Consider the following 15,831-nt stretch of genomic DNA (forward strand, 5'->3'; position numbering starts at 1 on the left):
TAATCGAACATTTTATTAATACATATATCGAGTGAAAAAATAATTGAATCCCTGTGTAATTACTATCCCTTGATTATAATGAGTTTAATAATAATAGGATGGATTAGCATCTCAATAAAAGAGTTACAATTTTTTGCTTTACGAAAATTCAGAAGGCAGATGTAATTTTACATCATTATTTAAAGCATCAATTGTAATAATAAACCCTTTAGTTTAAATATTATTTTTATTTAAGTGTATCTTTATTGAAATATCTTTTTATAAACTTGATGTAGGCATAATCTATCCCTTTTTGTCTTCATATTATATCTCTATTAGAGTTATGGTGTAAGAATATTTTGCAAACTGTACCGTATTACATCATGTTCGTTCTTATAAATGCTCTCGAAATAAATTGCATGTTTATCACGTATGTCATACGACCATTACTAATAAATAACGTTTAATTTAATTGTATTAACTAGACAATAATAATACAAGTGCGATGTGCAACCTTTATAAACCGTATTAGTTTCAATTTTCATTGTGAAAATATAAACAGCATTGCCTAAATATATTATGTACATAGATGGCTATTTTAGAGAAATTTGTTTTCTTAAAAAGACATCACGTCTCGAGCTTATCTCTAAAATGATGTACGACGTGTGTAAAACTTATATTTACTTTTTGGCAACATCAATAAAGATGATGAGCCACAAGTTAAGACGCCACCACATTCCTGGCCATGACAGCGCCTAAAAAAGTTTATGTTATAAACAAACAAGCATCACATAAATAAATTTAGACGTGTCACGAGCGGAATTTTGAAACCCGTCCAAACTTTCCAACGCCCCTGATAGAAATTTGCTAAAAATTCAATGTTACGTTCGTGAAAAATATCGGAAAAAAATAACATGTTCAAAAGAAATTGTTTTTATGAAAAGAAGGATTACAAATAGAAACAATTCTAATAAGAAACTATAATAACGGCGCATGGATCTCCGCAACGTAACGTCTAAACTAATAAGGCATCGTTGTCTTAATTGGGCTAGTAATTAATTCTACACGATATGTGTCTGTCGCCTAGTTTATTTCCTTTTAACCTACACCGCTACTAATGTTTAGCTGTATTTAACTTCTTTTGGCCCCAAAAGATGTTAATTTTGTGAAGTAATAGTAGACGTGTTTCTCCAAGTTTAACTATATATTTAAAAACACAGGTTACGTAAAACGTTAACGTTTAGTTCGTAGTAGTTCCTTATGATAAACCCAGACTACCAATATGGTCGTGGTCGAACCACAAGCTAGAACGATCAAGACGAACAATCTGTCAATATGCCAAACATATTTAAACCTAATTACAATGTTCAAGAAAATAACAGTCACGGAATTCACGCCGATGGAGCCACTCCCTTTTGGCGGTGACGACGTTTTCTAACACATTTAATGCTTCTTCGGCCCCTTAAACTTGTATTCCACGAAGTTTTACTTTTATTAACTAACGAAGGTCATATAGTACATGGATTTATACCTATGCTCAATGTTGTACAAATTTGCTGGTAAGTTTGATTCACGTCCCGCACAAATTGAATGTTAGTTTCAGTAATAGATGTGTAAGCACATCCCTCACGCGGTAGTTTGCAAAGACTAGTACAAGCACGTATGAACTCATTGAACTATATATTGATTACAAGACAAGATGCTTCGTCATCAAAACTATAATCACACCCTAGACTCACGTAATTTTAAACTTTTAACTTATTTAATATTTTATTTAAACATATCAGTCTAAAAAGTTTGTGTCACTGGAGCACAAAAGAAAACATAGGTGACTTTAAAATATTACAAAATTAAAAATTAATAGTATTGGAAAACGTGTAATGAAGTATTATTTTTAGTTTAAAATATATTTTTGATAGAAATGCTCACGTTTCACCAAGGAATTTATCACAATCCAAAGATAAAAATTTACCCTTGAAGAATGTATTCCTAAAATCCTGGTAGAATTTTAGCTCCTTCTGACAAATTACAATTCTTACGGATATATGATATCCTAGTACCGAGACTGTTATGACGAATAGGCAACAAGTGAGTGTAGCTTTACCAACTTAAGTTTGCAGTTGTGCAATTAAGGCAATATTCGCGTGACAAAAAGGGCGTGTCTCTATATTGCCCTTCCCTACAGAAATATTCTGAGCTTGAAATTCCCTGAAAACGTTAACAACTCACTTTGCTGTTGAAAAAATCACATCAATGTCTTATTTTTTTATTTTTATCTATAATATGTAATAAAGTATTTATAATATAAAATGTAACACATAAACAGATAAATTTCCTCATTATTTAAGTAGAATATATAATTTAATTAATCAGAATACACACTTAAATTAATTAATGAAAACTGTTCAATAGTTGAACGGTCCGCAAAAACACTTTGCAGAAATAGGCCCGAATGGCAATATCGGCAGAAAATCACCAGGATAACATAAAATGAGAGATATGAAAACTCACACTACACATGCGCAATGTATGGCTCCGCCTTAAGGAAACGCCTTCTGTAGACGCCCCTTTTCTAATATTAAATAAATTAAAAAAAAGTTTCAAATTCAGAATATTACTTTGTATATCATTCCAAAAATTAAAAGGATAATATATTTGAGGACGCTAAAGATGCCAACTATTAAAATATTAAACTAAATTACTAACAAAATTAAAAAGAAACGTTTATAACGAGATTTTGGCACAAAAACTCCTGGCGAACCTTGGCCTCCTTTTCACCCTTCATCATTTAAAAAGTTTCCTTATTAGACTTTATAATCCTTTGCGCAAGCGACAGTTTAAAAGTCAAGATTACTTAATAGTTTTAGTTAACTAACTAATTGTCCATTAATTTGAAATACAAATTAAAGTATCCATTCAAAAATAACCAGAAAAACCTTTTAGTAGACTTGGCAAAAACTTATTGACACTCCAAATTTTGCAGGTTTTAACCAATTTAGCTAAGAGCTAAATAAACTTTCACTTTACCTACCTACCCATTAGCGGGCAAAGTTAGAAACGTCATCCATTTCACATAGAGATAGACGCACCCAACACCAGGATAACATAAAACAACATGAGTTTACTCAATAATGCGCATGCTCAAAACAAGACACGCCCAATAAAGTTAACTTTATTGGGCGTGGTTAGGTTTTGCGGTTGTCAAAAAATTGCAAGGAAAATAGCACAAACGAGACTTTCCTCTTTACATGCAAAAGGTGAAGCAACATAAAACATCTTGATAGTAAGTAATATCAAATATTTTACGGCAATCGAAACCAAAAAATATATGCTAGTATTGTGTATATTTTATGTACGTAATCAAACAATAAACATCGTTTTTTATCACCATCCCTTTCAATGTATGAAATAGAAAAAAAATAGAAGTAATCACTTTTTACTATAAAGACATTTTAAACCAATAAACATATTAGCAATAAATTATCATTTTGTCTAGAAACTAAAGCTCAAGTATTTTTGTTTGCATTGTTTCTTTTGTATCGTATCACAGCAATATATTACTAATGAAATCAAATATGTAAGAATTAATATTCTAGTAATGTTGTCATATAAAATTATCGATATGTCGTATATTTAATTTAACTACATTAATTAAAGAAAAATCATACATTATATTTTTTATTCTAAACTCTTTAGAAGAGGGTTATTGTGGAGAAATCTTATTTAACTATTCGTAAGGCGATGTCCTGAAAGTTATGTTTTACAGTATAGCGTCGCTAAAAAAACTAATCTAGGTGATGACGTACTCGCATATACCTCATGTTTGTCCATTTTATCAGTGCATATTTTAGCACTTATTATTCATACATCCAAACTTTGTTATCAACAGTCTCGTAAATGCGTTGTTAATTAGCCTACGTAAAGATAATTAGATCTTACCTTATTAGGTAAATCATTAGTGTTAAACGTACATAACATTGTTAACTTAATTTTTTATTAATATATTATAAATGTATGTAACGTAAGGAATATACAAAGAGTGAAAAACATTGCGATGAAAAGAAAAAATAGATAAGTTTAAAAAAAAGAGACGGATTAAAGAGAAGAACCAGTTTTAAAAAAATCAATAACACATGTCACCAAAAAATTTTGCTAGTAATTATTTTCCAACAATTTATAATAGAAATACTTTTTTGTAACAGTTTACGTAAATATTCAAACCACATAAGTATTATCGATCTCGACTGTTCGCAATAAAAATCTTCATAAATATGTATCGTCGACGCATTGATATATACGCAAAGGTTTTTTATATTTTAAAGTGACCACAGTCCCATTTCGCGCCTAGTCCAGTAGTTTTCAAAGGTGCTACGCGTGAAGTGGTTGACGATTATACCTGGGACAAACCGTCCAGCTTGGTAAGTCGGAAAAAGAGATCATTCCCTGACCCAAAACTGCCTTCCTGCCTAACTACTGCAATGCCTGTAGACGAAGGTCTTTAATTAGTGTACGTCGCCTGTGATTTTGTACGGGCCTGAGATATGGTCGTTTACTATGAGCTTTATAAGGATGCTTAAGATCACCCAGAGAGCAATAGAGAGGGCCTAGCTCGGAACTACGCTGCTATATTCTTTTAGTCGTAGGATAGCCACTGCTCAACATAGAGGTTCATCGTAGATTTCCAATACGACCAGTAGGATGCGGCTCCCATACAGTGTCTTAAAGTAACATTAACTAGGTTGTTTTTCCACTTTGTGACTGGACGTCTAACGCTGCGCCTGCAAATCCGTAGTCTCTTCCTCAGAACATTGTAAAACTAAAGATAATACTCCAAATAAAACGTATAGATAGCATAGTAAAAGTTTAACACTTCGTCGTTGGCTTAAAATTGATACTAATGGGCTTCTCTTGTCATGCAAATTCGATTTTATTGGCTGAGAAGCCGGATCACAGCGATTTAGCACTTAAATTAAAGATTGTCGGTGTGAGTGGAGAGGTGGGCTAGCGTTTGTCAAGGTGAGAGACGGAAACTGCTCCAATAGAGCGTTAAATGAACTCCCGCAATCGTGGAAAAAGTAAAACGGTACAATTAAACAGAAGTTCAATTTAATCTATTTAGATTCGTTTGGTTGTTAAAAAAATTCTTGAAAGTAAACATTGCACTAATATGTCTTTATACCAGTCCGCTATGTGAACTGCAAAAGATTAGTACTCAAGATTAGGCTTTAAAGGTAACATGCGATGAGGTACCCCATCGTCAGAATTGCTAGCAAAAATAGCCACGTATTTTCGAATGCCTCAACTTTTTGGGGACACTTTTTAAAAATTATTTTTTAAGTTCATTGTTCAGAAGTAAGTTCTTTATGCAAAACAAACATCCATTTTTTTATTCTCCAATGTTAACTTGCGCATCAATTCACTGCATGCAATCTATTTTTATAAATATTAATTTCTGTTTGTATGTCTTGCTGAAACTTCAGAATCACTAGATCAATTTTGCTAAATCTGACCCTAAAATAATTTTCAGAAAAGGTTTAAAGGGTTAAAAATGTAAATAACAGAAAATATTAAAAAGGTGTTTTAATTATTAAATACAAAATGTTTTTATAGAAATAAAAAAATGTTATTCGGTTGTTAAATATTTGTTCATTTTTTTTCTTGTTTCATAGCCGTTCATACTCCGGCTACGATCGATCTCTTTAGTCCGTTTTACAGTTAAGTTTCAGAAATAAAAAAGTATAAAAGTGTGAAAGTGTGAAAGTGTTAGTTGGCAGGCGATACGAAGTTCACCAATTCTCTAGTAATAGAATCGATGTTGTCCAATGAAATCTACTTTTAATTCGATTTTTATATAAAGTATTTTCCTATGCATGCATAAATTTCAATGTAATACCGACCGGAGCAATAGACACGGGAGCAACAATATAGGTCGATCCGGCACTTCAGTGCGTCGAATACGATCGACTACGCATGACAAATATTTGTTTAATCCTCCGATTATTGGGGTCGGGATGATATCAAAACAACACGACTTACTCCACGATAACGTCCTTTAAAACAATATTAAAGCATGTCAAACCTTTTGTGTTATTGGGTTTTCATAACAAGTTGTTCTGTAAATTGAAATGTTTCTGTTTTCCTACCTTTAATTCTACCAAAACATAAACATATCTATCTTTACCAATAAAAAAAAATATTTTTCAGTTACCACTTTCTATAATGTAGGTTTATGGTATAGCCTGCTTGTTCGCTTATTTTTAAGTAATTATTTGTGTCTTACCCAGAAGATTGGCATAAGGCTGGCCACATAACATGTAGAACTAATGGCCATTGGGGACTTAATGTGTCCGTAGTGGACCACGATCGGCAAGAGCGGCACAGGACGCCCGTTCGAAACGTGGACAGACAACCTTGTTAAGGTCATTGATAAACAGCGGATCCTGTTGGAAATCTATAGGGAAGGCCTAGGTCCGGCAATAAACTTCTCAGAACTGAGAAGATAATTATGATAATAATGATGAAAATAAAAACAACCTGATAAAAATACAATCCCCGCGCAATTTTCGTTAACCTAACCTAACGTTTTTTACACTGATGTAGCTTCTGCTCTAATATTCTGTTCTCTACATACATGTTTAACCTTTTGTAAAGTAGTGCTGGAGTTTTAGATTCCAGAAGGAGACAAGCCATGATTGTCGCCGTTAATATTAATTATTTTATTTATTGTTCATCTATTTAGTATTGATCTGTTTGGTTTTAAATAAAGACAAGGAGCGCAGTCTCTCTGCGTATGCATTTAAATGAGGGCATAAAATGCGGGTACAGCATCTTTCTGCATCCGTTCTCCAAATTGGAATCGAAGAGAGCCCTTTCCCATTTTTATTTTGGACGAAGTCAAAAAGCAGACATGCATCACCTCAATTCGGAAGTAAATGAAATATAGTGGTTAGCAAAAAAAAACGTGTTAGATTTTCGTACAAAAAATGTTAGAACTCATTTAAGTACAGTAGTATAAAGACTCAAAACCTCTCGTTAAAAATCTTAAAATTAACTTTAAAGAATTATGAAAAAAATCTTATTTTATCTTTTAATAATTTTCAATAAAATATATTTCGCAAAGTTTTAGGAGTACAAAATATTTTTAGCAACGAGCTTCTCCAGTGTAAGCAGAACACATAATTCACCCTCTGATTGCTTCAAACCCTCTTCATCTTCTGATAGCCTGGTACATTTGCACCGAACAGTTCAATACCTTCTTGAAATCGAAATCCTGGCTTGTACAGCGCATGTCCGAGCTCTTCTATACATGCGCAATAAGCAGGCAGACTAAAGACATGCGCAACATTTTATTTCCTCAACAACAACAACTAAAATGTTTTCAAATCTATTTATTTAAGAGTTTTTATTAAAAGTAAATAATAATGATGTATTAAATCTTATTTACTATTGCTTGACTTGTGTACTAATTACGCCGATTGTTTGAAAACTAACACAATGCCAGTTTCCTAGTTACCCACACGTCGAAGAACAATGTATACATACATACATACAAACATATGCCTCGATTATCGGGTTTTTGTAGTAGTAATGTACATCCTCAAATCGCTGTTACCCCAATAGGTATTTTCTGTTTAACCAAGTCGCGCCCAAATGAACGAACTACTTCTTCTAGGAACCTCTGCTGGAAAACATCCACAACTACCATATCCCTAACCTTTTTCTAACTACTAGCTAGCCTTATATACTGCTTACTTACTTTTCCTTCTTGTCAGCAGAAAATTTTATATACAAAAGAAGAAGTAAGTGGTAAGCATTTTGAAAATGTAGCAGTAGATACATTAAGATCGCATAACAAGTCAGGAGTTTGAGATTGCATTTAAAATTTTAATGTTTTTCATCTCTGTCTTGCATGTTTGCGCTGTGAAATGAAAGAAGACGATAGTGCAGTTTCTTGCCGCTTTTCCACAGGTGCAATGCGCAGGTCACTTTCATTTTCTGTCGTGATGCAGACGTTTTTTACGTTTTGTGAAAACGGTTGAAATTTCGTTCCGATCTGATATTTCGCCGTAGACAAAATTTATAACAAATACATCTTGTGACTTTTTAATACGTAAAACAGCAATAAATTAATTTCTTCTTACAAATTTGTACTGTCTTTTCAGTTGATTAAGACTATAATAACAAGACAGACGCTTAAAGTTTTAACTTGTTATGAACATTTATGCACTTCTGTTACTTAAAACTATTTATAGCATAAATATTTAAGAATACTATTTACATTAATCGTTTCCAATTAATATAATCGTATCTACTATCACTTTCTCTTGTCTATAAAATCAGGTGTTTTTTCTCTCCTTTGGTAATTTTAATAAGGAATTCGTAATAATTTAAACATACTTTAATTTTTCTTCACGAAATCGAACATTATGTTTAAATATTATAAAACACTCAAATTATTATTACGTAAGTCGGCACTTCAATATGTTTAGCGAATGGCGTTTGAATTTTATTGATGGCCTTCACAAGCGATTTAGTTAGAAGTGCGCATAAGTTGATCATCAAACAATGACATTCTTTATCGTCATACATCATAAGAGCATTACCTATTAGACGCTCGTGACGTCTCAGACAATACCGGAACCTTTGTGTTGCTCTATATTGTCTACTTTTCACGAATTCTACTTTTATTTCAATGTACGTCAAATGATGGTAGTTTACCTAACAATGTTCTATTTGCTCAACTTTTTTTTTATAAAAACTGGAATACAATCCGTCCTCGGCCGAATTTTCATGGCACGCATTGTCTTTTGAGAGTGTAATTTCTTCAAAAAATTAAAAAAAATATGAATAGACAAATAATATAATAATAAAAAAATTAATAGATAAAAATGAGAAATAAGCTGGTACATGTTTTCAGATTTTCATAGAAACAGAGATCAGTTATTGTAAAAATTTAATGCGGTTGCATTTTTGATTGAAATGTGTGTTATGTACGATCTCATTTTTGATCTCGCAACGAAGCTCCGAACATAGCTCTATCCATTGCTCTCTGGGTAGCCTTATAAGGCCCACCGTACATTAATTTATAATGACAATTTATTTATATTTTATAATTCCAACTCGTTCTACAAAGTAGATCTTTCTTAAAATAAATAAGTAAATATTTATTAATTGCTTGTTGTAATTAGGTTGCGCACTTTGGACCTAATTCCTGTCATCGTTTTAATATTACTTGAAAATGGTAAATTAGGAGTTTCTTTACGATCGCTAATAAAAATCACGCAAGTCAATAATAAGCACAATCTCTTTAATTTATTTATGTTCTTTAATTAAAGATCTAATGAATTCGGAAATGTAATACGTGAATTGAAAGTTTATGGGTAGAGTACTTACACAAACTCGTTGCTTTAGTAATAACTTTAGAGAATATATTTCTATTTAAGCCAAATAACTACTCCCAAAGAAACCTTTGCTTACAATGATATTATTTTATAAGTGTCTATACTTTGTTAGGTGTTTGCGAGTTCCGTTTCAGAGATTTGCGAGTTGGCCGAGTCGTACACGGGACGTTAGTTATTTATATCTCTCCAAAATAGCACTGGCTGGATCACGTGTACAGAACACAAGCTAACCGAGCCCCTGAACGGGTACGATATTGCGACGTCATTGTGACGTCCTGGGCTCGTTATTATTAATTCCCAAACTTTGATATATTAGAATAGAGCCTTGTAGAAATACAAAAATAATGCAATATGTAAAAGCAGTTCAGTGGTTTTATTGTTCTGGAAGAGCTTGATTTTGTATGACATCATTATTATTAAACTTTGAAATTCTTTTGTTACAGAAACCCCAAATGCGGCCGATGATAGCCGAATATGTTCCCAAGAAAAAAGGAGTCAGAAATGACTTATCAGATGTCGTTGTGGTCAAGTAAGTAACAACGTTCCTTACTTCAGCGGCGAGGATGTTAACGATAGTCGAAATTTCAGCTTTGACTGCCTGTGTGTTGTTAATAAATCTACTTTCCTTTAATGAGGAGACATTCTATAATTTTTTGTTCGTAGCTTAGAAAATAGAGTTTGAATTAAAAATAAAGCATGCTTCCACAGCTTCAGCTCATTTTTTTGTTGGCAAGTTCATATTATAAGTTAAATATTGAGACGGAACATTAATAATATTGACATTTTTGTTCAACAGGACTTTGAAAAGAACGTTTATAGTCTATGTTATCAAGTAAAAGAATAACTATAACTAAATCAATACCAATCCAGTGTAACGGTGGTTCGTTTGGACCCCGTTAAACTGTCTGTTGTCATTAATTCTTTTCTGGTAAAATGGTATTTTATATTGTATTTTGACTGTTAAGTACTCGCTCCTTTAACGAGCTCATTAAGCTCGCCGCCGTTCGGAGACGATCCGGGAAGACGTGTGCAGCTTCCTCGAGATTAAAGTCGTTCGTCGACCTTGATCATCTCGCAATGGACTCATACACCGGTACATCATTCCATTTTATGGTTTCAATTTTGTTTAATTAATTTTTTTATTTGGTACTGGCAATTATCTAAAAAGAAATGTGTACCTACGTGAGAGCGGCCGCTGTGGCTCCGGCGTCTTAGCGTTGGGCGGTTGCTGCGGTCTCTCGTGCGCTATCTCTATTCAGGCTCGGGATTGGCTCTCTAAATGGTTGTTTGTATAAATTTGATTTAGCTTTATGTTCCCTTAGCCATACAACGATTTCCAAAATTCCTATTATGACCCCATCCTATCAAAAACTATCATGTAACGCTGTCAGCCCTTTAAACGATGTCCTGTAAAACATAGAATATAACATTTTTTTTACTTTTTCAAATAACGTAAAGCTGTATTGAATTTGAAGTTGAGCCACTTTTTTGTAAATGCCGAGTCTTAATAGAGTGAAACGCACACAAAAAAATTGTTTATTTTGGAGACCATAATGAATGTATCACACTTCACCCAACTACACGTGTACAAAATTGACATTGACTTACATTTGTATGTTTAACTTAGATTCATCAGCAGTTTAATAACAGCATGCCACCGAGTAGAATTGTTCAAATAAATCGGAATCCGCGGCGCGACATACGTACATCGAAATCACACCTCGAAATCACAAGAAGCTTAAAATGTGGCGCTTTACATGTCCTCACTGCCATCATTTTACTTTTAATGCTTTTTAAGAAAACGTGAAAATACACTCCTTTACCACTCACTTCCAACTTATTCACAAAATTATTTTAATGGTATTTGCAACGATTGTAACATTTTAATACAATGGTGCTTGTGAAATGTTTAACAGGTATAAAGTTGACCCAAATGAGATCCCTGTGGAACAACAGGCTGGGTCCACTCTCCCTCTCATGGAAATACCGGGACGAGATATTGAGGCGGACGAGGACTATAATCCATTTGAACACAGGAAGCTTGCACATCCGACGTCGTAAGTATATATATTTGTTCACGAATTATTTTTGTTGTGCGGCTATCACTTAGAAAATGGACTTATAGAATAGATAGACGAAACGGAAAAATTTAAAACTACAACCTATATTGTAAAGTAATTGTTTTACTCCGAACAAGGTTAGTTTTACAAGCTTGTTTTTACATTAACCCAGTTATTTTTTAATTTCTTGCAATTGAGATATTCATTGAAGCTATCATGTACTTATTCGTAAGTTATAACAAAAGCTTTGTTTATTAAGTTGTAGTTAAAAATTCCCTAGGAATTAACTCGATACAAATTAAAAGACAATATACATAAATACTGTCTTTCGCCTGATTCGAGGACGTAAACGTCACCTCAACTTCCTTACGAAAAATGTTGTAAACTCCGTTCATAGCTGAGCTTTACTTAGCAAATAGAATATTCTTACCAAGTTTCGAATTTCTAAGCTTTATTATTTCGCAGATATTATAAGTCAGCACATAAGTGGAAATCTAGTGTTCTACTATTTTCTGATAAATAAGCTATACATTCACAGTTTTCAAACACTTACATTTATAAGTAATATTAAAGTATTCTATAATATGTAATTAAATAATTAAATATAAATGAAAAACATCTATTTTTTTTTCAGAGACATGGATACATTGATACATCTTCTAAAAGGATCTTTGGGAAGTGGCATTTTGGCAATGCCTATGGCATTTCTCAATGCTGGTCTGTATTTTGGCTTAGTGGCCACCTTTCTCATTGGTGGTATTTGCACATATTGTGTCCATGTCTTGGTGAAGACTTCTCATGATCTCTGCAAGAGGATGCAAAAACCTTCTTTGGGTTTCGCTGAAACCGCCGAAGCTGCTTTTCTATCTGGACCTCCCGCTATGCACAAATTTTCTAGACTAGCAAAGTAAGTACTGAGAAAATCTAAATTAAAAGTGTAAAACGTCATCATCATTTCAGTCCACAAAAGTTATCTGCTGTACATTGGTCTCCCCAAAGATTTCCAATAGCCACGATTAGATGCGGTCTACATCCAGCGTCTTTCAACATTCACAACATGTCAAAATTCTAAGCTATTATACGAACATGTTATCTATGTGAGAGAGAAATTAGGGCAAATTTTAATTCAACTATGCAGAAAATTTGTGTTAAATAGTTTATGAGATTATACAAAAAAAAGTTTATATATCAAACGTTACAATAGTGTCTTAGACGTGGGTTCGATTATCTATATTCATAAATCGTATAAAATATAACTACTACTGCGGTAAGGAATCAGCAAACGGAGAGTTCGATTTATTTTATTTAATTGTACTTTGTTTATGTTTTTATACTAAAACAATTTCTTTAATGATATCCAAAAAAAAGACAATCACTTATAACATCATTATTATATATCAAAAATAATTAACCGTGACATTCAAATGTAACCCTTTTCAACAACACAAGACAATACTTAGGGCTTATCATTTTCATTGTTTAGAGATGTATCAACGAATGAACTGTGATACGAAATATTTAAATCTCTTTTTTCAGGGCTCTCGTGAATTGGTTCCTGGTTATTGACTTGCTGGGCTGTTGCTGTGTCTACATTGTGTTCGTAGCGAAAAATGTGAAACAAGTTGTTGATTATCATGCTAAAGAAAGCGAGTGGTTCCCCCATGATATGGATGTCCGAATTTACATGGCATTGTTATTACCTCTGCTTATATCAATGAACTTGATTAGAAACTTAAAGTACTTAGCGCCTTTCTCAATGATAGCGAATCTTTTGGTCGGTACTGGCATGGGCATAACATTCTACTATTTATTCCAAGACATTCCCAGTGTCAGTGAACGTAAAGCATTTGCTGGATTTAACCACTTGCCAACTTTCTTTGGAACCGCTATCTTCGCACTTGAAGGGATTGGTGTTGTGATGCCTCTTGAAAATAACATGAAGACTCCCAATCACTTCATCGGTTGTCCCGGAGTATTAAATACTGGAATGTTCTTCGTAGTTTCTTTGTATGCCTTTGTTGGATTTTTCGGGTACTTGAAATACGGTGATGTAACATCGGGAAGCATCACGATCAATTTGCCGGAGGATGAAATGTTAGTACCAATTTTTTTAAACTTTATTTAATAACATATAGCAAACAGAGCTTTATTATTAACAGATAAGAAAATTTCTGTTTACAGTTGCTTTATCTTTGTTATTAATTTTAATTTTATTTTGTTTCCAGACTCGGACAGAGTGTAAAACTCATGATTGCGGTCGCCATATTCTTCACGTACAGTCTACAATTTTATGTACCCATGGATATTATCTGGAAAAATGTGCGTCACTGGTTCGGTGCTAAGAAAAATCTTGCAGAATACACCATTAGAATAGCTATTATCATAATGACATTATGTATTGCAGTTGCAATTCCGAATTTAGGGCCTTTCATCTCTCTTGTCGGTGCGGTATGCCTTTCTTTTCTTGGCCTCATTTTTCCCTCTGTAATCGAAGTTGTTGCATTTTGGGACAGACCAAATGGTCTGGGTCGCTTCAACTGGGTCCTCTGGAAGAATCTATTTTTGATCGCTTTCGGTATTTTAGGATTTTTAACAGGTTCCTATGTCAGTATTTTGGAGATAATCGAATCTAAGGAGTAAAGTAATACTCGAAAGACTATTAATAGAGTTAGGCTCAAAAATTAAATTTAATTAAGGGCTAGGTTTCAACTAAAAATGTTTATATTTTAACATATCTATGATTGATAATTAATCTTCTATAAACAACAAAAATATCTGTTTTCACCAAGCTCAAATGAAGTTGGCCGAGATTAATATTTCTTATATGTACTAATTAATTTAATTTGCAAGTATCAGGTTGTGTTTCCTTATTATTATATAGCCCCGAATCTCTGTAGCCATTTAGATTTAAGGACAATTACTTGTAGATATTTAACTTTATAAAAATGTGAGAATTTTTCTAATGCATCTTTGAAATGTGATACAATATTAGGTTTTAAAAACTTATTAAAAGTTATAAAACGAAAACGTGAGTGAAAAGGAACCATACCACAATTCAGATATGCACTGTTTGTTCCTAAAATACAGTTTTAGTTAGAGTTTTAATTTTATATAAATTCTACATTGTGATTAAATAAAGGCATTTTTGTAACCAAAAATAATAATAATAATTAAATACTACAAACTAGTTGTATTACGCCAAGTTTAAAATGTAATGTAATGAAGCATTTAAATAATATGTAATATACATCGGAACATTAAATTCCTTGCTGTTATAATGAAATCATTTGAAAATTCGAAATTTAAATTCATACAAATTGTTTCCATACAATTAAAAACATTCACTTGATAAGCGACATACCATAAAATTAAAGTATTTTAAGTAATTTTTAAAGACTTTCTTGTTCTTTCATTATAGTCAATGCACAGCATAGAAGTTTTCTTCGCCTTGTTTTTAAACATTGAATACTAATTTAAATACTGTTTTGTTTAGATGTACGTAAAAATAAAGTCTTTAGACTCTAAATACTAATAGATTTAAATGAAATAACATATAATTCTATTAAGGTATTAAGTTAAGAGGATACAGGAAAAACTGCATCGCCATTGTATTTGTGGTCATTATTTCTCAAAAATTACCGACATTTTGGAATACATTATTTTAGGAGAACTTTTAGTTGAAAATGAGTCGTTTAGCGACTTTAGTATAATTTTTTTTTTATTTATTATTATCAATCTGGATATGTATAGTTTTATTACATCAAGTTCATGCGTATTTTTCATTGTTGTATCACTTTCAAATGTTTTGAATGATTGTTATAGAGTTCGGGTTTTAATACCTGTAATTTTGTGATAGTCATTCCGTTAGTTTTAGAATGTGTTTTTTTCTTATAAACGAATAATTTTGCTTTACCAAAATATATTTTAACTATCTTTGTATTCTCATGAGCGCTACATTTTTAAATAAAATTTGTATAATTTCATGGATATGTTCTTTCATTAAATTAAATCTCAATATTCTACCACTGAACTGCCAAATTTTGTATTTTTTCTGTAAACTTTGTAATTAAAATACAAAAAATTATTTTAACCAACCATTGCTAGAAAGCAATGTCTTATGTAAAATAAGATTTCTTATTTAAAGAAAATCATTCCTATTGAATTATATTTTGGTACGGATGACATATATATTTTAGAAAGTAGTATTTGTTTTGTTACAGTATTAATAATAAATTATTTTAAGGGTCAGTGGAGTTTCATTACATGTATAGTTATTGATTTTCCTTGTAAATTTTGGAATTTTTGTTTAAAGTCGGCTAACAAAATATCGAATGCAGGCACCGAGGAATATTCATTGACTTACCTAATGAATTAACGTCTTTGTAACAGGA

General features: G+C 32.3%; 1 protein-coding gene across 1 annotated transcript in view; it reads left to right on the top strand.

The window, feature by feature from the left end:
- The window catches only part of LOC137933370 (proton-coupled amino acid transporter-like protein CG1139), a 32,729-nt gene extending 17,109 nt beyond the window's left edge, over nucleotides 1-15,620 (top strand). The window contains exons 2-6 of the mRNA XM_068777307.1: nucleotides 9,824-9,909; nucleotides 11,297-11,437; nucleotides 12,075-12,347; nucleotides 12,977-13,534; nucleotides 13,666-15,620. Coding sequence (XP_068633408.1) covers nucleotides 9,824-9,909; nucleotides 11,297-11,437; nucleotides 12,075-12,347; nucleotides 12,977-13,534; nucleotides 13,666-14,080 — 1,473 coding nt within the window. The 3' untranslated portion in view covers nucleotides 14,081-15,620. The remainder of the gene's footprint in view (nucleotides 1-9,823; nucleotides 9,910-11,296; nucleotides 11,438-12,074; nucleotides 12,348-12,976; nucleotides 13,535-13,665) is intronic.
- The last annotated feature ends 211 nt before the right edge of the window (nucleotides 15,621-15,831 follow it).

This window comes from Battus philenor, unplaced genomic scaffold (assembly GCF_028537555.1).
Source record: "Battus philenor isolate CCGP_79_NKW_IND1 unplaced genomic scaffold, ilBatPhil1.0.hap1 SCAF_1, whole genome shotgun sequence".
Lineage (NCBI taxonomy): Eukaryota > Metazoa > Arthropoda > Insecta > Lepidoptera > Papilionidae > Battus > Battus philenor.